General features: G+C 45.2%; 4 protein-coding genes across 8 annotated transcripts in view; 3 read left to right on the forward strand and 1 right to left on the reverse strand.

Annotated features, from left to right (window-relative positions):
- The window catches only part of LOC126568426 (potassium voltage-gated channel protein Shaker), a 416,918-nt gene that overhangs the window by 108,059 nt on the left and 284,448 nt on the right, over positions 1-24,411 (forward strand). The window lies entirely within an intron of this gene.
- LOC126560565 (uncharacterized) overlaps positions 1-24,411 on the reverse strand; it is a 104,030-nt gene that overhangs the window by 8,591 nt on the left and 71,028 nt on the right. The gene's annotated exons all lie outside the window — the stretch shown is intronic.
- Positions 974-1,789, forward strand: LOC126563155 (uncharacterized PE-PGRS family protein PE_PGRS20-like). Its single transcript, XM_050219783.1, has 3 exons — positions 974-1,041; positions 1,161-1,577; positions 1,621-1,789. The coding sequence occupies exons 1-3, from the start codon at positions 974-976 to the stop codon at positions 1,787-1,789; spliced, it is 654 nt and encodes a 217-aa protein (XP_050075740.1).
- LOC126567602 (cAMP-specific 3',5'-cyclic phosphodiesterase-like) lies at positions 1,595-11,844 on the forward strand. Of its 3 annotated transcripts, none has more exons than XM_050223821.1 (10): positions 1,595-2,609; positions 8,245-8,721; positions 8,808-9,017; positions 9,107-9,251; positions 9,316-9,409; positions 9,499-9,833; positions 9,921-10,185; positions 10,249-10,363; positions 10,431-11,163; positions 11,755-11,844. In XM_050223821.1, the coding sequence occupies exons 1-10, from the start codon at positions 1,849-1,851 to the stop codon at positions 11,836-11,838; spliced, it is 3,219 nt and encodes a 1,072-aa protein (XP_050079778.1). In that variant the 5' UTR covers positions 1,595-1,848; the 3' UTR covers positions 11,839-11,844. The 3 variants fall into 3 exon arrangements, with proteins under 3 accessions (XP_050079778.1, XP_050079785.1, XP_050079793.1); XM_050223828.1 differs by lacking the exon at positions 1,595-2,609 and adding an exon at positions 5,292-5,397 and having other exon boundaries at positions 11,755-11,838; XM_050223836.1 differs by lacking the exon at positions 1,595-2,609 and adding an exon at positions 7,079-7,197 and having other exon boundaries at positions 11,755-11,838.

The following is a 24,411-nucleotide window of genomic DNA, read 5'->3' on the forward strand; positions in this document are numbered from 1 at the left end:
GTTTTATCCTTTTTCTCACTAGGATCTCCAGGTCGATGGAAGCTTTATCGGTGTGATTGTGTGTTTGGTCTTTTTTCAACCAAAGTTGTTTTGGGCGGTCCGGTGTTAGAGACTATAAAGGTGTCGCTCTCCAGAACAGCAGGACCGCGAAGTTCAGATCCCATCAGGCCCACTCCCTTGTCTAGTAGGCCATAAGAAAGACTTACTAGACTTGTTGATACTACGTAGTTGGATGGTGAGTCCTGGATCTTCACACGGCAGAATCGTGTTTCAAATCCCATCCGGACCGGATTCCCCGAAGTGAGAACTGACTAACTGACACCACCGGACTGCCCTCTACGCCGGTGGCCTAGTCTTCTATGAGACAGATTACTTGAAGGACTCCAAATGAGTAGCCATTATAAATTCTAATATGGAAGAAATGCTTTCCTTCTTCTTGGTTTAACGACCTGCTAGGTCACGCTGGTCATATAAAATGGCCAATCGAAATTCGGTACACGGCAGGACTCGGGTTCAAATTCTATCTGGATCGTTAGCCTGTAGTAAGAACTGTAACTGTCCAACTGCGTGGTGTCGGGAAGCCTTGTAAGTCATTCGATGGCCGACGTGACCTAGTAGGTCTTTCAGCCAAGAAGAGAGAGAGAGAGAGAGAGAGAGAGAGTGAGAGACGATGAATCGATACCACGTAGTTGAAAAGCCATAGTCCTCAATTCCGTGAATGCCATTCGATTCCTGCCTGGTCCTGCCTTGTGAGGACCAGCGCCATTATCGTTTCGGCTACCGAACCACCACCGGGATAGAAGACACACACGACAGACCTGATAGACCTAATGACAGTGTACTATTATTCCTACATTCGAAGTGCACAGCAACTGCGCGCTAATCATGTTCTTCTTACTCCCTTCTTCTCCACAGCCCGCATTACGCTACAACGCTCGCCCCTCGCCTAGCGACCCAGTAAGCTGTCTCCTGGATGGAGCAGAAGCGTAAACCTGCCTGTGGCTTTCGTGTGGACGCGTGTGGTTTAGTGTGCGTGGCTCGGTGCGGGTGCTGTAACTTAACCGGTGCTGCCTCTTCAGTGTCACTCGCCGTGGCCCGCTAAAGCCAACATCCAGCGCACCCTTGCTGCGTACTTCGGTCGCGATTTTCTGTGTGAAAAGACGCAAAAAGTTGGACGGTGCAGAAAAGCAAGCAGAGGAGGACGGAGACGACGCCGACGACGGCGGCGACGCGGACGAGGAGGAGGAAGAGAGTGAAGGGCTGAAGGACGAGGTAGGGCAGGACGACGAGTCGCAGCGTCTGTTGCTGGGGCGTAACAGTACGGGCACCGCTGCCACCTCCGCTACCGCCACCACCGACGCCACCGCCGCCCCGCAAGCGAACGCCGGTGGCCGGTTGTCTGTGTGCCATCTGCGTAAAAGTCCCAGCCGGAAAGCGACAGCCAGACTGTTCCGCTGCTGTTTGCCGTGCCGCGGCGACGGAGGCGGAGGTGGAAGTGGAGTCGACGGAGGAAGAGGAGGAGGAAGGGGAGACAGTGCGCGGAGTAGCAGTAGTGGTGGTAGTAGCGGTGGCAGCGGGCGAGCCTCGTGTAGCGATACGGTGAAGGACGCTGATACACAGGGCCGAACCGGTGCGCACGGCAGGGACAAGCGGGCCGGGATCGGCCGAGGCCGAGACCGGAACGACGGCGGCAACCGAGGAGAAAGAGGACGAAGAGGCGGACGGGGGCCGGCGGGTGGTGAAGCGACCGACTCGACGGACGGTAGCGCGGCGGGCGGGCCTGCGGTGAGCGCCGCCGGTATCGGCGACGCCGGCGCCGGAACCACCAGCTGCACGGGCCCGGTGGCGATGGCAACGGTTGTGTCGGGCGACGGGAAGCAAGCAACCGGTGGCCTAACCAGCACCACCCACCTAACCGGCAATGGACGGCCACGAAACAGTAGTGCGCGCGGTGTATTGCAGGCGTCGCTCGCCAAACAGGAGGAAGACGACGAGGAAGCGGACACGGACGAGATGGAGCAGGACGACCCAGTTAAGGGACGGATCGGGCCGGACCAGCCGCCCCAGCCACCACACACGCACCCGATCGGGCTCGGCATGATGGGTGGCGGTACGGTTGGCAGAGCAGTACCGAGCGGCCATCAGCGGGCAACCGGTAGACATCGGGGCACGTCCGCCCAACAGCATCCACAGTCACTGCCGCATATACGCGAGGAACGGAAGCGCAACGGTAGCTCGGATGCGAGCGTCCGGAAAGAGGGCGGAGGTGCGGTGGACGACGAAGCCGACACCAGCGGCTCCATGATGGAGGAGGACGAGGACGAGGAGGAGGAGCCAGATATTGAGCTCGGTAAGGTGCCGCTCGACGATCGATTGGCACCGCCGGATGACGAGGAGGAGGAGGACGACCGCGAGACAAACGAAGATGGCTACAGTGCGGATGAGGACGATTCGGCGCGGCGGGTCCTCGCCGTTCCACTCATACCGACGGTAACCGGTACGGGCAAGTACCAGCAGGCTGGCAGCGCCAGTACGGCCGGCAAGCAGCAACTCCCACCGCCCCATCCCAAATATCATCGTAACCGGCGCCATACGCTAGCGAACGTGCGGTAAGTAGCGACAGCCAGATGTTCAAGATGTCCACAATCTCTAGCACTGTACGGTAGATCCGTAGCTTCTGTTGTTTTTGCGCACCGAACTTTAGCAACGCTGACTGAGTCTGTCTAGTATCATCCAAAGATCTTGACTGAGCTCTTTCTCCCGCTGGGTGTAGATCCTCGAAAGTCTCCCCAAAACAAACAGAAATGAAAGTAACAACAATTTCTCTAACGTGGATGTATCTCAATAGCTACACTTGGCTATATTTAATGTCTCTCTGTGTATGCGTGTGTGTGTGTATGTGCGCGTAGGGCCGGATCTTCGATTTGTTTTTGTGCGAGATTCGCCGACCCGCCCAACCCAACAAACCAACCCACCAGTTGTTTATAATGCCGAATCGCCGAATAAAGTCGATTACACCATCCCTTCCCGCCACCAAGCGCTCTGGCTGCCTGTCCCATGGCGCGGGGGAACGGCATCCAAGTTAATTCGAGTGCTCGTGAGCACTTGGTGCGGTTTCATGTAATCGGATTCGCGTGAGCGTTCGCCTCGGATGTAATGGGATGAGTTGATCGCGGCACCGCACTCTGGACTCCCCACTGGTGCTCTGGTCCGCCCTTCCTTCCCATTGCCAGGGATTTCCCCTCCTCCCAGATAGTTAATGAGCTGCTTCCCTCGGTTTGTGTGCAGTGTAGTGCGAGCGGCTGTAGAATGGCATTCATTTGCGCCGCTGGCATTTAATTGGCAGGTTACGCTCGATGCAACAACGATCGAAGGTAGTAAACAAACACAAAGGAGCCTTAGACACGTATATCGATTATTGGGTGCTACCTTAAGTTGTGCTCGGATGCGATTCGCTAACCGTGCACTAGCCTGCGCAGGTGACAAACAGGCGAGCGGAAGTTGATGGTTCGAGACATTGTCACAACAAATTGCAACTGTCATTAAAGGCTCGTCGCAGCGTATTATTAGCGGATACTGCAACTTAGTGTGTTCTCCCTGTCGTTAGCTTAACGATCATGCCACAACCAATGCCCATTTCGCCTACTAGAGCCTACTAGAGAGCTTCTGAAGCCTACGCTACGCTGGAATTCCATCCAGATCGTGGTTTGATCGATTACTTCCGGAGTTCTGCATCCATACAGATGCAGAATTCTCAGCGGATTGAGATGCATGACAGACACCCAATAACTCGTCCAGATCAGCATTGGACGGCGCAAAGTAAACCGAACATCACTCGACAGTTAGAACTTAGCGTCCCACACAAAATCCCACCAAGTACCGAAACAGCCGCTTCGGTTCATTCAAAGCAACGGTGGGACGTGGCGCGTGACGTCGCGTGGGAACTGTTCCGGAGACTCCGGAGTGTTTTCATTGCAAATGTAGCGCAACAGCAGGGGGAAGGGGTGTAGCGCATCTACCGCGTATACTATGATCATCATTAGAGCAGCATCCAGCGCGCTGAGCGCGCATGTTCCAGCCTAGAATCGACGCTGATTACAACCTGGCAGAGGCCCCCCCCGCACCATTGAGCGTTTTGCGGTCCGGGATTTTAGGATGGAAAGGGGTGGCCCCGGGAAGCCGGCAGAGAAGTCTATTGATTGGTTTCGCGATCTTTTGTTTTCGTACGCTGTCGTGTCTGTGTGCGGTTGGGTTGGTCCCATTTTTCCTGCATTCGGCGTTTCGGCGATGCACCCTCGACAACCGATGCGCCATCGAAAAATGGCGCGCGAGTGAGGGGTTTTTGCTTGGCTTCTTTTTTTTTCTCGCTTCACTTCAATTGAACACTTACGAAATGGGCCGGCCGGATCGGCCGGTGTGCGTGTGAGGCGGCTCGAATCAGCGTTTCGCCAATGATTGCGTATTTGTTCTACATGATTTAGGGCCGCTGTTCGCCGTCCGCCGGCGCCTCCTTCCCCGCACGATGCGCACGATGGCCCCGGGGTTCCCGATCGTACCGGTTCGCAAGGGATCCGCAGGTCCGTCCCTTCGGTAGTCGTGAGACGTCGTGAGGCCCGAGAGCACTCCGGGAACCCCGCGCCGGTGGACACTGTTTGTTTGAAAACGTCGCAGTTGCGATATTCGTTTTTTGGTTTTTTGAAGGGGGGGGGGAGGAAAGGAAAGATTTTGTTATTATTGGCTGCTAACCATGCTGGAGACCTTGGACGGTGGTTTTTAGTGGCGGCAGCATTCCAACATTTTCTGAAGTAGTGTTGTTCTAAACAGATCTTACCGTACCAAGGTTCGGTTTCAAGAAAAATAACACCATGTGTGAGACATCGGTGCAGTACAGTCTACCTGTGCTCTAGAACTGTTCGTGCGTGTGTGTGTGTGTGTGGGCGCGCGCGCGCTCTTTTCCTAGTGAAAATAGACTCAACGTTCCAGAGATCCTGGCCCTGGGTATGCCAACAACCAGCACATCACCCACACACGATCAAATCGCCGTCCGCGCACCCAAATCGCTACCAACGGTCCAAAATCAAACCCAGCGTGACAGAGTGCCGGAGAAATTGTCCGCGAACGGTAACGGTGTGTTGCTGTGCAGTGTGTGACAGATATCCTGTGTCGCATGCAGGCGAATAGCCAAAAATAGTAGCAGAGAGTGTGGTGCGAGGTGTGTGTGTGTGTGGAAGCCAGGTTAAGAAAGGCCTGAGTTTTGCGCTGGACGATTCGTGCGTGCTATTTGCTGGTAGCCATGTTTCGCAACAAGTACTTCTTCAGCAGTAGTGGCGGTGGTACGGGTGGAGGTACCGGTGGCAGTGGCAACAAACGCAGAGGATCCACAGCTCTACCCCATTGGTATGTGTGATTGTATGTGTGAGTGTATAATTCAGATGCATTCAATGCCGTTGCAAGGGAGTCCAACGTCCACAAAAGCAACCCATATACCCTTCCATCCGTAATCCCAGCGACAGACCCCAGCGAGCGATACATGGCGGTGTAATCGATCTTCAATCAATTCTAATCGTCACCATCATCAAACAGCATCCTCAAATAGCATCCGCATGTGGGAGCGAAGAACAGTTTTGCTCGGCGACCGCGTCATCAGCAGGCGCTCCATAAGCGGTGTTGTGTTGTGTTTTCTTAATGGTCCTAATAATATCCGATGACTCCACGCCTCCCTGCTTCGTATGGGTCGCCGCCGAGGGAAATTGCCTTCCAAGTTCGAAGAGCACGGCGTCGGTTGGTTTGGTACAGGCGCCGGCCAGGGCAGGGAATGCCGGGAGGGGGGGGGGGGGGAGGTTTGCGGGTGCTATGTTTTGCAAGGTAGTAACACTGGCAGTGTACAAGATCGTCCCACAGGGTATGACAGCGACAACACCCTTGTCAAAGAATGGATCGCGCAAAGATTGGAGGAGACGTTGGAATGTGTACTCCCCGTAGAAGACGCACACAGGGTTTTTTTTTGGGGGGTGAGGGATGCGAAAGGGTTGTGCAGGATGGGGAAAGGGGGCAAAACATTGGCGCGTGCTAGCCATGACTAGCGCACCCGCAAAACACACGTCCGGGACGGGAGGACCACCTCGCCAAAAAAAAAAAATGTCGGGAAGACTACTGGGAGTGAGATGGTGGCCGAATTTTTCTAAATATAGTTGACCACGGATGCTGCCACGATCGCACTCCGAACACATACAATCACACTAGAACAGAGAGAACGAGAGAGAGAGAGAGGGCAAGAGAGTATCAGATGTTTGGTGTGATCAGTACCGATCGCTGAGTAGTGAGCTGCAAAAGGGCCCTACCACGATGATGGACAACTACGACGCCACAGTATTTATATGGCGCACACATACCCCTGCAATGTTGGATTTAGTTAGATGGGGGCAGGGGCAGTGAAGCATTCTTTAAGGGAGCATACATACACACACACACACACACAAGCGGACATGCGCGCGGGATTTTGGTTTTTTTTTTGTGTGTGTTGTTGCTCATTGCGGTTCATTGGAAGTGTGCAATCACGGTTCGTGTGATCCCGTGAGCTCTGGGTCCTACCGCTGGTCGGGAGTTTCGAGTTGGTTTCGTGAGGTCCGCGAGCAGAAAACGTGTGCAGAAGCCGCCAGGCGGTACTGCTGCTCTACTGCGCTGCGGAAGAGTGGGCCTAGTGTACCTTTTCAAGAGTGTGTCCGTGTGTCCGTGTGTGTGTGTGTTTTGTGTATCTTGTTGCGAAACAGCTGTCCGGACGGATGTGTGCTGGAGTTCCAAAATTCTAACCATGGAACCAGACACACCGGATGTGCCGCCAGCCCCGTACCAGCAGCGTGCCCTGCGATCAAAGGACGCGTCCACGTACGAGTACCGGACCGTCCGCATACATCAGAACCGTCAGCAGCAGGTCATCTTCACGTCCTCCACCACATCGCACTCATCCACCTCAATGTCGTCCGCCTCAACTAATGCGCGTGGCGCTAGCATCACCTCCAATGTCGGCCAACCCTATCAGCCGCTGCAGCACCAGTGGCCGACCGCTCCATTCAATGCGGCCAGCAAGTCGTCGCGAAACGTGATGATGACAACGTCAATGATGCGGCCGAACCCGGCGATCACACTGCTGGGAGTTCCGGGAGGCGTCGCCAACTTCCATCAGCAGCGCTGCAAGCTGTGAGAATCTTGTGTTTTTCCCCAATTCGAAACTCCCCAAAAAAACACAGTATTTTTTGGACGAAAGTTTTATTGATTGCCACAATTTGAGGCACGCGCTTACACATGTACCAAAAAAAAAACACATACACACAGACACACATACCCGCTTAGGCAATACAAAAATGGACATTGATTCTTAACTTGAGCAGCTGCTGCCAGCGAAATGGTAGTGTATGCGAGGCAAGCAGTAGGCAGCCCGTATATCGTACAACGTTACGGCGCGCGTAATTGATTCAATTCATTAAGCTCGTAGACGTATGTACATGCGGGTATTTGTTGGCTGGTGGCTGGCAACATGGGAACTTTGGTTGGTTGGGGAAAGCTTCGGGAAATCAGCCAGATTGTTTCATTGTGTGGGGCTGTTCTTCGTTTTTTTTTTGCGCCCTTCCTTCACTGCCTGGGTCGGTCTTGATTGATGCTGCTGCTGCTGCTCTCTACGCTGCATACCCCCTCCCTCCCCTCCCCCCCTTGCCTATCCTGCACAGGGTAGCGCTGTTGTGTCATCACACAATTTCTCGTCATTCCTCACTTTTACCACCGGGTTTTCATGGTGGACGAGTAGAAGCGTTCCTGTCGAGTGACTACAGAGTACAGGCTGGGAATGCTTAGGCGTTTAAGTGTTGTTACACAAAACTGCCCCAAAAAAAACCCAGCTGTCATCGCCACTTTGTGGATGACGTGCTTTGGCGCTGGTCCCAAACTGTACTGAGCACTTCGATTCTACAACCTGCTTCCCAATGGACATCACGTTTGTGATGACTTGTCGGTCGTTTCGGAGGCACAATTAAGCCGCAACAAAAAATTGAATCACCTATCAAACGAGTTGTTGGGTGTTGGAGCAGATAACCTCGCAACAGATGTTCGGCGATGCGATCTAGATGATCGATGCGAAGCAGGTGCATCGACAACATACACGCGCAGCGGCTGATGTTCGCTAATCTTTATCAACGACCACGGTGACGCCATTTTCGTTTGCCCACTAATTGCATCCATCTCTTTCCGTAGCTTCATGGACAATGCGGAAGGGTCCGGCAGTGGACCGCCGAGCGGTGTAATGAGCGTCGTCGGAGGATACACAAGCCGTCGCTCGCCGCTACTGCTACCGTCCGGTGATGGTGGCGGTGGACCGGGAACGCTGCTGTCCGCCGCCCTGCCGCAGCGTCGCGAATCGTTCCTGTACCGGTCCGATTCGGACTTTGAGATATCGCCGAAGGTGTCGTCCGTTTCGCTGCTGGCAGCACGATGCAACGCCAACAGTGGTACCGGCACCTCCAACTCGAACGTGACGAGCGGCACCGGCAGTGGTGGCACGCTCACCTCCAATACCGGCGGCCGGGATGGAGCGTTCCACTGGAAGGAAAGCACCACGCTGGAGGAACCGACCGTACTGTCGTCGATTGCGTCGTCACCGTCCAGCAGTGCGACGACCGTCGTTGGTGCCGCCTCAACCGTGGTCACATCGTCTACGTCCGAGCGAACGACGTAAGTGTCTAAGTGAGCTCCAAGACCGAAGGTCTTGTGCAGAGTACGGTGTGTGTGCCTAAACTCTTCAACCATTTTGTCTGCAGGGTTATGAGCGGTTCGAGCGGTGGTGGCTCGGGAGGACATCATGATGATCTGATCGTGACACCGTTTGCGCAGATTTTAGCTAGTTTGCGCACGGTGCGCGCCAATCTGTACGCCCTGTCGTCAGCGATACCGGCATCGGTAGCGGAGAGTGAGCTGGCTACACGGAGATCTTCTGCCGGTGCGGAAAGTGCTGAAACCGATCCGGGAAGGTAAGGAAGTTACACGTTCTGGAGCAGCGAGAGCAGGCGAGAATGGAGGAGTTTGATGTACTAAAAAAGCGATTCCCTCATTTACTCAGTGGTCAAGGTGATGACAGTCAACCGGACAAGGAGGGTGACCTGCGACAACTTACCACGGAAACGATTGATGAGCTTGAATGGTGCCTGGAGCAGCTGGAAACAGTTCAAACACATCGCAGCGTGTCAGACATGGCATCATTAAAGGTGAGTAGGGTACCATTCGATTGTTTTGCTTCACCCTAACCTCACTTGTGCGTTTCTTCAACAGTTTAAGCGGCTACTGAACAAGGAATTGTCCCATTTGAGTGAATCTAGCAAATCTGGCAATCAGATCAGCGAATACATCTGCACAACGTTCTTGGGTATGTGTGTGTGTGTCTGCCTCACCCCAAGCTGAGGACCCACTAGTACAAAGGATTATTTACAAGGATTCTTCCATTTTTTATTGTAGATAAACAGCAAGAACCGGACGTACCATCCGCTCCGGTAGTAGGTAGTGCCTTGATCGGTCGACAGACGGGTGCCGCCGGCCGGATGTCGGAGATCAGTGGATTCAAGCGCCCGTTGCAGCACACGAACTCGTTCTCCGGTGCGGCCGGTGCCGGTGCCGGTAACAGTCTGGCCGAACGGCTACCACCGTACGGTGTGCCGACGGCAACGGCTGCCGACGAGGCCGAACTTGGCGCTCTGCTAGGTCAGGTCGACCAGTGGGGTGTGGACATCTTCCGCATCGGAACGCTCAGCGGTAGTCGACCACTGACAGCGGTTGCGTACACCGTGTTCCAGGTATGGTTGATGATCTACGGCGAGTTCTGGAGCATTTAATCTAACTGTCTGTCGATATTTCTTTCGCTTGCTCTGTATCAAAACCAGGATCGTAACATCCCACGGACGCTTACCATACCACCGACGGTACTGCTGGCATTCGTTAGCACGGTCGAGGATCATTACGTCGCGGACAATCCGTTCCACAATTCGCTGCATGCGGCCGACGTGACCCAGAGTACGCACGCACTACTGCACAGTCCGGCACTGGACGGTGTTTTTACACCGCTCGAGGTGTGTGCGGCACTGGTCGCCGCCTGCATCCATGACGTCGACCATCCGGGTCTGACGAATCAATTTCTTATTAACTCTAGTAAGTGTAACCGACATCTGATTATCCAAGAATAAAAAAATGCTCACTTTACGTACTTTGCAGGCTCTGAGTTGGCGCTTATGTATAACGACGAATCAGTATTGGAGAATCATCATTTGGCGGTGGCCTTCAAACTTATGCAAAACGATGACTGTAACATACTGCGCAATCTGCCCAAGTGAGTAGCATCTGCGACGCTTCCCATCGCCAACCCATTCACACTCCATCCCTTCCTCAATTTACAGAAAGCAACGCGCTACCTTCCGGAAGATGGTGATAGACATGGTACTGTCGACCGACATGTCCAAACACATGACCCTGCTGGCCGATCTGAAAACGATGGTCGAAACGAAGAAGGTAGCAATTTCCGGCAACCAGAACCCGTCGGAATCGCGCAGCAGCGGTAGCGGCGTACTGCTCCGCCTGCTCGACAGCTACACCGACCGAATTCAGGTGCTGCAGAATCTGGTCCACTGTGCCGATCTGAGCAATCCCACCAAACCGCTGCCGCTCTACCGGCGCTGGGTGCGCCGGCTGATGGAGGAGTTCTTCCGGCAGGGCGACCGTGAACGGGCCGCCGGTATGGATGTGTCACCGATGTGCGACAGACGCTCGGCTACGGTCGAAAGTTCGCAGGTCGGCTTTATCGACTACATCGTGCATCCGCTGTGGGAAGCGTGGGCGGAACTGGTGCGGCCCGATGCGCAGGATATACTGGACCGGTTGGAGGAGAACCGGGCGTACTATCAGGCGTTGATACCACCACCATCACCGCCCTCGCAGGAGAAAGACGAGGAGGAGGAGGAGGCGGAGGAGGAAGCGAAACGGCAACATCAGCAGCAGCAGCAGTCCGGAAGCTCTCAGGCGGGTTCATCCGGTGGGCAGGAAATGGGGGACGGTGGCAAGCGAATCGAACCACAACAGCAGGAACCGATGCCCATCGATCCGCAAGCGCTGGCCGCAAGATTACGATTTCAGGTAGGTGCCATGAGCAGGATACACATCAATTCTATGCCCATTTTTTCAATCTGCTAGATACCAGGTTGTCAAAGAATTGTCAAAGAATAGACCACCGGAGGTTGAAAGTGCGACAGCAGGAGCGAAGTTCAAATCACATTCGAACCGTTCCCCCGTATTGAGGACCGAGTATCCTCGTGGTGGTATAAAAGGCCTATAGAAAACCATTAGATGGCCGGTATGACCTAGCAAGTTCTTATGCCTAGAAGAAGAACAATATAAATTGGACAGATAGTCTTGGACTTGTACTACATCTTACCCGTATGAGTGGTGCCATGACCAGGATACTAGCTAGTTCTAACCAGCTTACAACACATTCATTACTCTTTAAACTCCACAGGTCTTGGCCCTGAAATTGTGCCCTGTTACCTTGAAGATACCTTCCCAAAAATTACGTGCATTGGAAAATATTGGAATTAATTATCAATTACTCAGTTTACTTATATCAGACGTTCCACTACTCGTACCTCAAATCTCCCCAATATCGTACCAAGCTCATGCTTGATGTGTCCGCAAATTCTATTTCTACTTTATTTTTTACCACATTTTCAGATGACACTAGCCGAGAATGACGAGGAAGAGGACGATTTCGAGCAAGACGGTAACACTAATCCGGAACAGGAGGAACCACAGTGAGCGGCACGGGCAAACGGTCAAGCGAAAGGACTAATAGCCGCCATTATACAGAGTTTGATATGCCGGCCCAACAACAGGCTGCTGCCCGTCTCCCTTTCTTTCACGCGAAAAAATGTTGATCCTATCAACAACAACACGCGCATACACACAAGCGTTTATTATCCGGTTAATTGTTGAGCAAAGAGATTTTATAGTGGGAGAAAGCGGAACAAACAAAATGCGTACACGCACGTGTGCGCCTGTTTTGGTTATTGTTGGTGTTTAGTTATTTAAATTTTGCATTATGTTTAAACTTTGTTGAAACCGATTTGGAACACAAGTACTCCGTCGTCACCGAGAGCGGTTGTTGAGGAGAACATTGCATACACACATGCACACACACACACACACACACACACACACACACACACACACACGCGCGCGCGCCTATATATACATACATGTGGAGCACAAGGATCTTCTGCTGGAAAGAAGACAAGAACACACTCCTTCTAAAGGACTGAACGTTGATGGATTGAAACAGGGAGAAACAGGGGTTGGTAATGGTGCGCAAAGTGTGTTCGTGTGTGTGTGTGTGTGTGTGTGTGTGTGTGTGCGTGCGTTGGTAACGATTGCATGTGTTGTGGGTGTTTAGGGAATAGAAAATGAAGATGATATTATCAGCTGGCGGTACCGCATGCGATCAATTTGACAGCAATATGTTAAGCTGCCTAGGATGTAAACAGGTGTCATCTAGGAGCGCGCGCGCGCGCAATTGTAGTAGTATTTGATGGAGGATGTAAAACAAAATGGCGTCAAACACAAATGATGTGCACACACATACACAAAAACACGCTAGTGCACTAAAGTGCTAGGAAAGGAAGAGAATCATCAATCTCATGTACACACACACACACACATACACACATACACACACAGAAAAACCCATCTTCTGCAGGAAGGAAGCGGGTTTAGCATGAAGTTTAAAGTGAACAGTACACCTGAGTTTTGGTTCAATGAACAAAATCAGTAGAAAAAAAATGCAGAGATATATATACACATACATATATATATATAGATATATACATATATACATATACATATAGGAGAGTGTTTGTGTTTGATAGAAGTATTTAGTGTCATGAGAGTACACAATACAAACGATTTGCTTCTGCCGAATGAGGAGCGTTTAGCCAGACACACACACACTCACACACATACACATACATCTTGGTCTGCTCTAGAAAAAAAAATTGAATGTTAATCCTTCCAGACTATCACACCAACCAATATGTCCCGCGTGACAGAAGGATACTATTAAGTGTTGACTGTGTGTGTGTGAGCGTATACATTTAGCGTAACATTTAGATGGTGTGCGTCCGTCACTGTCAATGAAATCAAGCGCCTGGTGGCATAGTACTGCAGTAGCACACACACACACACGGACAGACAACGGCCGCAGTAAACCACACAGCGCAAGATTAAAATGGCGACAGTTGGGTAGCAAAAAAAAAACGCCACTAAAAGACGCAGAATCAATCGTTACCATTTAAGTATCGTTTAGCTGTTGGTTACTGGTGATTTGCAGTGAGCAACGCTCACAAATACACTGAAACACCACAAACACATTTTCTTTTTGGGTTTTTTTTTCAATTCTTTTTTGGGGTTTTTTTTCCTTTGGATGCAATTGATGTGTGCGTGTGTGCGTTTTTTTTCGATTGTTTGTTAGTATTTTTTCTGTCTCACACAAAATCACACACACGTACGTAAGCACCACCGAAAAAGATTAAGTGTTTGTTGTGCTTTGTTTTCTTTTGATTCTTTTTCGCGTCTGTACTTACTACCAAACACCCATACCGATACAAAAAAAAACGTAAATTGCAAAATTGTAAAAGCAAAATTACGTTACCCGCAAAAAGAAATGAGTGAAAGCAAGAGACAAAGCTAAACAAAGAAGAAAAAAAATGGGGGAAAAATTGATAAAGCTTGATAAGCTTTTAAAAACGCATATCTATAACGATTAGTACTTTGTTTTGGATTGATGCTGATTCGATGCATACTGCCTAGCCGCAGGATGGAGTTGTGGAGCACACACACACACACCTATGCGCAGATGCGATTGTTCGGGAAACTGTGTAGTAGTGCGATATTTGTTAAGCATATAAAAGAGAAGCATTGGAAAACAATAGAAGAAACAGAAAAAAAACACACACATACAAATGAACATGGAAAAAGGAAAAGAAAAATGAAAGAGAAAAAAGACAAAAAAAAACATTAACATAGAAAGAGGAAAAAACACAAAGCAAAACAATATCAGTGTAACTTAGTAAAACAGAAAGCAAGAAGAAGAAACACAGAGTGTGACAAAAACACATGGAGTCTCAAGTAGTAAGAGGAGATGTGAAAGGCAAACAAAAATGGGAAATGTGCTTGGAAAGAGCAAATGCTGAGCGGTGGATAAACCAAAAATGAATCATATAAGATAATTATGGATATAAATATTTATAAACAAAAAAAAAAGATTCTCCCATAATCAGGCAGGTCCTACCGGGAGTTAGAAAAAGCTCATAATCATACGTACACACACATATACACACATATACACTTAAAAACACAGGTGAAAGACTATTGATTACTTACTCTCAAAACCCTTGGCTATCCTATCTTCTTACTCGCCATCTTGCTTGCCGATTTTTTTTTCATTTCTTTCCCCATGCAAAAAAATAAAACAACAAAAGAACTGGAAACAATTTAGAAAGACAAATCAAAAGTACAGAAAACCCGCCCTTTTCCGCCATTTTACAACACATCAACATAAAAACGCTCAAAACATACATATGAAGAAAAAAAAACAAAAGAAAGATGAGAAAAACAATTAATAAAACAAAGAAACACTTAATAAAAGGAAAGGAAAACAGAGGAAAAATAAGCAAGATTAGAAAAAAAAAGAGATTAGCAAGGCAAAAACAAAAAACCCGAAACAGAAAGCGGAAAGCAAACAACACACATTTAACAAAACATCGGTGTCTGATACATAGTGGAAAAAGAAAAACAGAAGCGCAAAAACAAAAACCAAAAAAAAAACGTACATGAAAACTGAGAGAAGTTGGTGTGAAACTTAACAGCCACTTACTCCAGCATTCGCATCGTATCGAACGTATTTTTGTGCTTATTAGCTGGTTAATGAAACTCTATCAAGAAGAAGAAAGGTAAGAAGAAATATGCATCACACACCCACAAACCCCGCCACCCACCCCACCTTCCCAACTGCACCTCGCGGTCCCCGCTCTCATCATCAAACTATTCCCCTTCCCGTTTTTCACTCTTCAGATCCTTCGTTTAGGTAAATTGAACAAAGTTTATGAAATTAAGGCGACACAGAAAGAAGCAAAAACCAAAAGAAAACCCTTAACCGATAAAATCGTGAATAGAAAAGGAAAAACAAAACAATGAGAATTACATTTAATCAAGAAGAACAGAAAAAAAAGTTGAAACAAAAGCAAAAGAGAGAGAGAGAGCGAATAATAGTATCAAAAATAGAGAAAAGGATAAATACACTATATGAAAGGCGAGGTTAGTAAACCAGCACACAGGATGTAGCTAAGTGTATAGCGAGAGCCAAACAAATATGAGTGATGAAAAGCGGTCAGCAGAAGATGTGTAAAAGCGAGAGGGAGAGAGAGAGAGAGACAGAAAGAAAAACAAAAGCAAATGAAAATATCAATACACGAAGCAGTGCAAAAGCAAAATGGAAAAATGAAAAAAAAAAAAGACGCAATATATTGGTTGTCTCATCCATAAAAAAAAGAAATACATTATTGAGCTAAATAAAGGTGAGGTTGAAGAAAACAAAACACAAACAAAGAAAACAACAACAAGAAACCCAAAAGCGACAGAGAAGATGGGGAGAAAGTGACGGATGCTGCTGAAAGAAATATTATTTTTTTTAACACTTGTTTCGCAAGCGAGGTGAGTTTGAGGCTCGACGATTTCACAAAAGACTTGAAAACGTGCCGGCAGGAATTGTCTGAAGCCATTGGAAGGCTTAAGTTCGTCATAATTTCCCCAGCTAGTATTTGTTGCAACATCTTTGTATGAAAGCAACACCCGCATTTTGGCTAAAGAGTAATAAAGGCCCTCAAGTTGTACGGGATTTATCTCATGCAAGCTTGTGTGAAAAATCACGGTAGATTGTGACCATTATGTGTAGGACATAAACATATTATTTAAATCAATCATTATTAAAATGAGGAAAGTTATTTGAAATTATTGTTAAGTGTCACAAAAGCTAGCTTATGTATAAGAATAATTTATAAAAACATTTCACGTACTTATTTCATCATTTAAACGAGACAGTTCATACTGTTATTGAAATAATTCTATAGGGAGCCATATTTTTTTTATTTAAATGGCTCAAAATACGGAAAAAATAATATTTAAACATGATTTGAGTAGAAAGTTGATTGAATTACTAAAACTTTATTAAAACTAGTTACAATAAGATTTTTTTTTTGATTTTACAAAACAAAAGTTTTAATATTTGCAATATGTTCTACTCAGCCATGTTCACAAACGACTGTGGAGCTTGCATGTGAGTTTGCTGCGTGCAACTTGAGGGCCTATATTACTCTTTAGCCTGCATTATAACGGGCTAGTTTTTGTGCCGCACTGTGAGGTTTCATGCTACTTTTAGGATATTTCATGCATCACCCTACCTTTGCTGCTATGGAAGCCCAAATCTCCTTAGCAGCGGTTCGGATCGAAATGGCCTACGCACACTTGATTTGCAAAGGGAAAACTTTTGTTCTACGTTTATTGCACTGCTCTAAACACTGCAGTTTTTTGCACTTTTTTCACTGGCACTTTGCACTTACCGATACTTTTAGGAAATGGCCATCCATCCGGTGTTCACCTGCTTTTTTTCACAGCTTTTTCTGAAGTTCTTATTCTGCATTCAGGATAATATTCGGAAGTAGGCACTAGGATTTCAGTGCTGGAGTAGAAGAATTCCTGAAAGTGAAAGACACACGAACCACTGTTAATCACTCGTCACCAAATAGACTGTTTTCGCTTCCTTTACCTCCATTTTTGCGAGAAATCTTCATCCCAATCTTTAGCTGAATGTCCTCCGATGACTTCTGATTGATTTTTTTTTTTATCTGAAAAGATGGAATTTATAGTAATTGTGGATGAAAAATACGGACACAAATATCCGTACGACTTACCTTCACACTTTTTCACTTTGCAATGAAGCTGGCTGCCTTTGATCAAAATCACCAAATACACAAACTGAAAACGACTTAGTCCCAGAAGAGCGAGAGCGAAGAAAGCCAGTAGAATGTTAGAAAGGGATGGGCTGTGACACAAACAAACAACGATAGCAACGACATTCAAGCTTGTGGAGTCGAGTGGGTTGAGGAAGCATAGAAACGCATAGAAATTGGTGGAAATCGTGCAACGATGCCAGTTGGGTCCTACACGGAGCGACTGGAATTAACAGGAGAGCATCCATCCATCCATTCGAGGAGGTAACCGGTATCGTGCTTCATGTTTTAATTTTGTTTGAAAAAAAAAATTCAAAATGCTTGGTCAATTTGTGAATTTTTTCGGATTTTTGTTTTTGTGCATCCAAACGCAATGTCTTACATTCGCTTCTTGTATCTCTCTATTTTCTGTTCACATTTTCTCATTTTTATTCCAGACAATTTTAACCTTCCTGGGGCTTTAGTAAAGATAAAGGATGTAAATCGTGTTGTGTGAATTTTCTATTCTTTTCACATATTTCTTCTCGTTTCTTAATCGCTCGGTTTTTTTTTTTCTTTTTCTATATTTTACCAAAGTAATAGTTTTTCTTACACCATTACACAATATCTTCTGGTTTTTCTTAAATTTCTAATTTGTTTTTGTTTTGTTCTTTCACTTCCTTCTTACTTGGCTTTGCGCTGTTTTACTCTGTTGTTTTTTGTTTTTGTTTTTCTTTCGTTTCTATCCGGTTTTTTTGCTGTTTTTATTTAAGCCTATTTAGCGCACTGGAACAAATTGAAAAGTTCTCGGTTTTTTCTCTCGCTTGTATCGTTTTCTTTTTGTTTTGAAAATGTGTTTTATGTGTGTTTGGTTCCCTCGCTCTTTCTGTCTCCTTTCTTTTTTAATTGTACATTCCACATCGCAAGAGTAATCCAATGCAAAGAAAAAACTCAACCACACAAATACACCCAAGATGAGACACTTATGGAGAGGATCCGCACTGACCAAAGGGCGACGAAGAAAAACAGGAAAGGTAACTAATATTTCTTCCCTTCGCCAAATATATCGCTTTTTTCTTTCTCTCTCTCTCTCTCTCTCTCTCTCTCTCTCTCTCTCTCTCTCTCTCTCTCTCTTCTTTTTACTTTTTTTCACGTTCATTGTTTTGAAAAATATTTTCTTATTACACATTTACAGCTTTGCACAACGTTGTTTCGTTTTTGTAACCCACCACACAGAAATTCATCCCCTAGCTATCGGTCTCTGTGAGTGTGAGTGTGTTTGTGTATATATATTTAGTACTTTTATGTGTATATATATACTTGAATTTATATAATATTAAAATATTAACAAAAAGATCCAATTATCTTATATTTAACCCGCTCTTGCTCTCGTTCTCTCTCTCTCTCTCTCTCTCTCTCTCTCTCTCTCTCTCTCTCTCTCTCCTTCGCTCTCTACTACTTAAACTCCCTTACACGAGAGCACAATTTTTTTCTTACACACACGCGTGCATGTGTGTGTGTGTTTGTATGTTGTCTCCTTTCTTTATCATACACCAATAAGAAATTAAAAACTCTCCTCCATCTCTTAACACATCTGAAAAATGGTTGCTTTTGCAATGTTACACATGTAATTTTTGTTCTTTTCTCTATACGTCTGCTTTCGCTTTTTGGATAAGTTCGCTGTTTACACTTACACTTACAAAACGCTTCTTCACACAATGTGTGATCTACAAGTTTGTGATTTTACAATTACAAATTTTCCATTTTTTGTTTGTTTTTTGCTTATGTGTGTATGTGGGTGAGTGTAACAACAAACATTCAAACCGGACAAAAGGACACCAAGGTGGAGAGGGAAGATCACCATCGAAGGGTGATGCTTTCTTAAATCGAATTTAACAAAATGGCCTCCTTGAATTTGCGAAACAAAAAACCACGGGCCCAAAGATCGTTGTTTTTGTTCTCCTACTTTTTGTTTTGACTTCTTCCACCATTACATTACATCAATTAAAAATTACAGAATGTAACTGTCACAGGTAGGACGTTTTTGTTCATTTTTCGCCCTGTTTTTATCCCATCGCACGCACACACACACACACACACACACACACACACACACACACACACACACACACACACACACACACACACACACACACACACACACACACACACACACACAAATATCACACTACATCAAAACATGTACAACAAAGCTCCTACCACACTCTCATACACACACACACGCGCGTACGTATCACATGCGCAATCTATCTAATAGACACGGAGCGTTTCGTGGTAAAAGGTACATGAATCTCTTCGTTTTTTGTTTGTTTGTTTCGAATTTTACTTCCATACGTTTTTGCCGCATTTACAAAACTAACGTCCATACCTGCAGGGTGTCGATCCATAGAATGGAATTACTAAAATCACTTAAGAGAATCTTTCAAGCCAAAGGGGCAAGCCCCTTTTGTGGATCTTTGCAATCATAAAATGGAATTTTGCCATAAAATACATAACTGGGAGGGCCTAACGCTCGGCAGAAAGTCCACAACTGTTTGTAAAAATTAAGCAATTGAAAAAAATTCCCCAAGCAGAATGCGACAATTCATATTTAGAATAATGCTATGCACTTATGAAATCCTCAACCACTGAGATATGGAAACCCCAAATGCATTAGCAAAAATAGATACAAAATCATCCCAAACAGTGACGGAAGCCGGTGCGATTGATATGGAAAATGTATACTAGCCGGATGAAGAGTTGAAAATGTAAACAAACTTTTTTACATTAATATTTTATGAAATTACCTTGTTTCTGCGCGCGAAAATCAAATGAAAATTAAATTCTTACAGTGATAATTTACAAGGTATTTGGTTTTTACCATCGAACGACAAGAATAAAAGAAGAGTTTATCCCGAAAACATGCCATCATTCGAATTCGAGATTTGAACCGGTGCGTATATACCAATGCGTTCAAAAATATTTACAATTATTAATGTTAACGTGTACAAAAATTTGTTCATGTTCGCCTAGAAAGCGCAGTGCGTACAGTTTTACCAAACGAATAAATTTGTTTTTTTTGTGAATATTATGTGTTGCAAAAAAAAATTATAAAACATTAACGTAAAAAGGCTTGTTTACATTTTTCAACTCTCCAACCGGCTAGTATACTTTTTATTCTGTATCTATTTTTGCTGATTCACTAATGCATTTGGCGTTTCTATATCAGTGGTCGAGGATTTCATAAGCGCTTGCGCTAGTGTCTAAAGTTGGCCCGCAGCACGGTATCATTTGCATTTCCCTGATTGCAAAGTTCCACAAGAAGCTTGCAATAATCCTCCGCCATCGATGCCAAAAAATCTTCCGAGTGTTGCTAACGCGGCCCCTTCATATGGATCGAACCCCCTTGTCAATACCGAAACACTCGACTAGTGTACCACCAACCGGATGGAAATGAGACACTGAAAGATCCCAACACTGAACGAGACAAATATCAAGATGGCCCTGTCGTGTACGCCGTAAGGTATGCAATTTCGTCTGCTTTTTTTTTTTAGAGGGGGTTTGTTTTTTTGTAAATAACATCTCTAGATTTTGTTTTATCTTCTCCTTTCTACATGTTCCTTTAGCTTCTTTAGCGAGAAAATGTTTCTTTGCCCCACCCCGGTGCCGAACAAATCTGAGTGTATTTCCAAAACGGAAAAGAAAACGAAAAACAATAATTGTATTTAAGGCAAATATGAACAGCCCTAAATAGGGCACACACTTACAGACACACACGAGCGAATGTGTGTGTGTGTGTGTGTGTGATATTTTTTTCAAATGTTCGATACTGTTCGTCCAGAAGCTAGCACAAGTTCGCACTCTCTACGGATTGCCTCTTTACTACTGGTCCTACCTAAGCGACCTCTACCGGTCCAACATCCAAACTACTACACGCTCACCAAGAAGGTAGAAAAGGAGCAACAACAACAAAAAAAGATAGAAAAAACAAAAGCAACATAAGAAAACAATATTTTGGAGCGATTTAACAAAAACCTTTTAGATCAACTTCTCTTTCATACAAACATTAATAAAAAAAACACATCTTTTTTTTTCTTTAAAAACACTTTCCACCAAGAGATAGATACAACATACATCCAAAACAAGCCAGACGAATAGTACCGTTTTGTATTATTGTGTTTTAGGTTTTTTTGCTTCCCATTTTTGAAAACAAATCCAGCTTTTCGAAGGTTTTGTTTGTTAAACTCCTTTTTTTCTTACAAACATCCACCATCGTTTGCTTTTGCAACGACTATCTCAACTGTATGCGTGTTGTTACATTTTGTTTTTTACTTGTTTGTATGTGTGAGGCATTTTCTTATAATTTTTTTTGCTATTTGGCTGCTTTTTCAATGCTTTTTACAAATCCGTTTTTTGTTATCTACCCTTTTTTAAACATATTTTTTTCTGTTTGTGTATGTGTGTCCTTACTTTTCCTTTTTTTATGTTCTATTTCACTTCTTTTTTCCTCTCTCTCTCTCTCGTTCTCTCTTTGTTTCGCAGTGTATGTTGGCTGTCTGGAGTGGAACATTCTATCTAACACACACGCACTCAAACAAACAAAAAATCCACCATTTCTCATGCACAGGAATAACTCGCTTGTTTTTTTTAATGGTTGTCGTGTAACATATATATAATTCAAACAATAATAATAAAATTTACACATTAAAGCATAACAGTACAAGGAGTAAAATAGGAGAAAAAGATACATTTTTTGTGTCTGTTTTGCTTGCCTTATAAGTCAACCAAAGACACCAGGCGTCCACATGTTTAAAACAAATGTACAACACGTCAGATTCCACCGCCTTTAAATGCTGTTTGTTATCTCGTACCGTGTCATTGGTTTAACGATGTGGACAGGTTTTGTGTGTCTGCTTTTTTTTTTTAATGAGCTAAGCAAAGCTTTTCCGTTAAACGTATCGATATAAAGCAACAACTAATATAAAACCTAACCGCTAAAGTTCGACACACTAGGTTCAAATTAAGACCATTTGGATTATACACTATTACAACTACAATTTAATGGTAAACCATAGCATTGACGCAACACAGCAAACGGCCATAAAGCCTTAAATCGGTATCCCTTCCAGCTGAGCCCGTACAAACAGAAAGAAAGAAAAAATAAACGACAGCATTACATTACTTTGTGTATGTGTGCGTGTGTGTCGTCGATAGTGAGAGGCACAAATTTATATAATTAATATAAACAAAATAAAAATTCTTCTGTTTGCTAAATCCTTTCCAATACTTAGTTTTCGTCCTTTTAAAAACGCACGTACACCAGCAAAGAATTGCGATCCACTTTGATTGGTGGATGTGGGTGAGTGTGTGTTACCAACATTTGCATACAAAGAACCCTCATTCATGACCACAAACATAAAGGAGTCGGGGACAGTTTCCGTAGTTATCAGGTTTGTGTGTGCGTGTGTTGTGTTATCATTTGCTTCGAAAAAAGAAATTCGTTTTTAAGTCACGCACACACGCATAGCACGCTTTCGCAAACAAGCAAACCATTTTTGAAAAAAATAGTAAAAGGAAAAAATGAATCTTTTTTTATAGCTGTTTGCGCATAATCGCTGGTCTGCTTTATTTCACCACCAGTTCACACGAACACTTTGAACATTAGTCGGTGTGTAGGATCTATTAGGGGAGTACCAATAACTAAATTTGCAGAATTAGATCTAACCCTCTCTAACTGCATCTGCCCTTCCGTGTGGCCGCTTGCCCTTTTCCTTACTCCCCCCACAAGCGACACAAAAGGATGCAAATTGCGCAAAACCAAGGAGCAAAACTTAACTCTTTACTTTAATCCTACTACGCACACTACGAATTCGTATATGCTGATGTGTGTGGGGAGAAGGGTGAGAGGGGGAGGGGGGGAGCTATAGTAAACATCTTCTTTTAAAGAAAATCATAACACAACACACATTCAGCATCCTCTATTCGTATTTTGATTGCAGATTGCGTTATGGTGCGTTACACACGCACCCACACACTCACGCAACAATAAAATAATTCGCCAATTTTATCATGTTTGGTCAGGTGTTTTTGCTATCCTTTTACACTACATATTTTCTTTGTGTGTTTTCAGATGTATAAATTGGACTTTGAATTCGTATTTAGCTTTCTCTGTACAATTTGCGAGCTTTCTTCTTTCTTTTCTTTTAGTTTTGATTTGCAGCATGCTACACACACACACACACACACAATCAACAAAACAGTCACACACGTACACATACATACTAATGTTTCGTTTACTGTTTTTTTTTCTTCGTTTTCTTTTTTGCGTAAAACAACAACAAGTGTTCGCTCAATTCCTTTAAACAATCGTTTCGTGTTGTTTAGTAGTTCAATTTCCTTCTTCGTGTATGTGTGTGTGTGTTTTGAATTTCCTATTTTTGTTTCTTATTCTCTAGTACGACTGTTTGTGAAGCCTTTTTTTTTCCTTTCTCTTTCGCTGCTTCTTTATTTTGCTCCTTACAGGATTATTTATATCATACACATTTTCGTAGTTTTCGTTTTGTTCTTGAGTGATTTTTTTTTTTGCTTTTGAGTTTTTCGGGGGTTATATTGATTTCATTGTTTTTTTTTTACACACGGTGTGTGTAAGATTTCAAAAAAAAAAAATGTATGTTGGGGAGCCCCATCGGAATTGCACTAGTTTTGATTTGCTCGGTAAGCATCGGCCTGTGTGTGGCTGTGTTGAAAACAAAAACTAAAATTGTGTGAGAGTAGCAAAAAAAAAGAACCCCTTTAAACGCTAAAATACCTATGGCAAACGAAAACGAACTAAATATCATCAGAATCACCCCTGACAGAGGGGTACGGGTGGAGCCAACGGGATTTTTCTCGTAAGTAGTATGGTGGTAATAGTAACGCATCGTAACCTATGTTCTGTACACTACACTGCTGCTTTTTTTTTCGCTGCTTCTAACAAAGCATCAAATAACTCTAAATTAAGCCGATCATATGGTGGCTGAACAACGGGCGCATTAAAAAATAATTTAAAAATAATATTTTCTCTGTACATTTCTGTAAATGTTAGTCACTTTGAAAGCGGGTGCCTTCTAGCGGTTTGCCTGGTGCGTGCAAGCGGAAGAAACAACTTCACTTTTTTTTCTAGAGCGAGCCCCGATTCAATCCCTTCGCATAGCGGGTATAAATAAGGGTGGTAACGGTAAAGCGTTACACCATATAACAAGGTAGGTGTTTTAAAATCTTCTTCTTGGCTTAACGACCTCTAAAGGCCGGCCATCGAAATGGCTTACTAGACAGCCGATACCACGTAGTTAGATAGTCAATCCTCACTACG

This window comes from Anopheles maculipalpis, chromosome X, assembly GCF_943734695.1.
Source record: "Anopheles maculipalpis chromosome X, idAnoMacuDA_375_x, whole genome shotgun sequence".
NCBI lineage: Eukaryota > Metazoa > Arthropoda > Insecta > Diptera > Culicidae > Anopheles > Anopheles maculipalpis.

Excerpts from the sequence above, each read along its gene's own strand:
- LOC126563155 (XM_050219783.1), top strand. The coding sequence starts at position 974 with ATGGAGCAGAAGCGTAAACCTGCCTGTGGCTTTCGTGTGGACGCGTGT. Across the intron at positions 1,042-1,160 it reads GGTTTAGTGTGCGTGGCTCG|ACGCAAAAAGTTGGACGGTG; the intron begins GTGCGGGTGCTG and ends CTGTGTGAAAAG. Across the intron at positions 1,578-1,620 it reads GGTAGTAGCGGTGGCAGCGG|GGCCGAACCGGTGCGCACGG; the intron begins GCGAGCCTCGTG and ends GCTGATACACAG.
- LOC126567602 (XM_050223821.1), top strand. The coding sequence starts at position 1,849 with ATGGCAACGGTTGTGTCGGGCGACGGGAAGCAAGCAACCGGTGGCCTA. Across the intron at positions 9,018-9,106 it reads GCTGAAACCGATCCGGGAAG|TGGTCAAGGTGATGACAGTC; the intron begins GTAAGGAAGTTA and ends TCATTTACTCAG. Across the intron at positions 10,364-10,430 it reads ATACTGCGCAATCTGCCCAA|AAAGCAACGCGCTACCTTCC; the intron begins GTGAGTAGCATC and ends CTCAATTTACAG.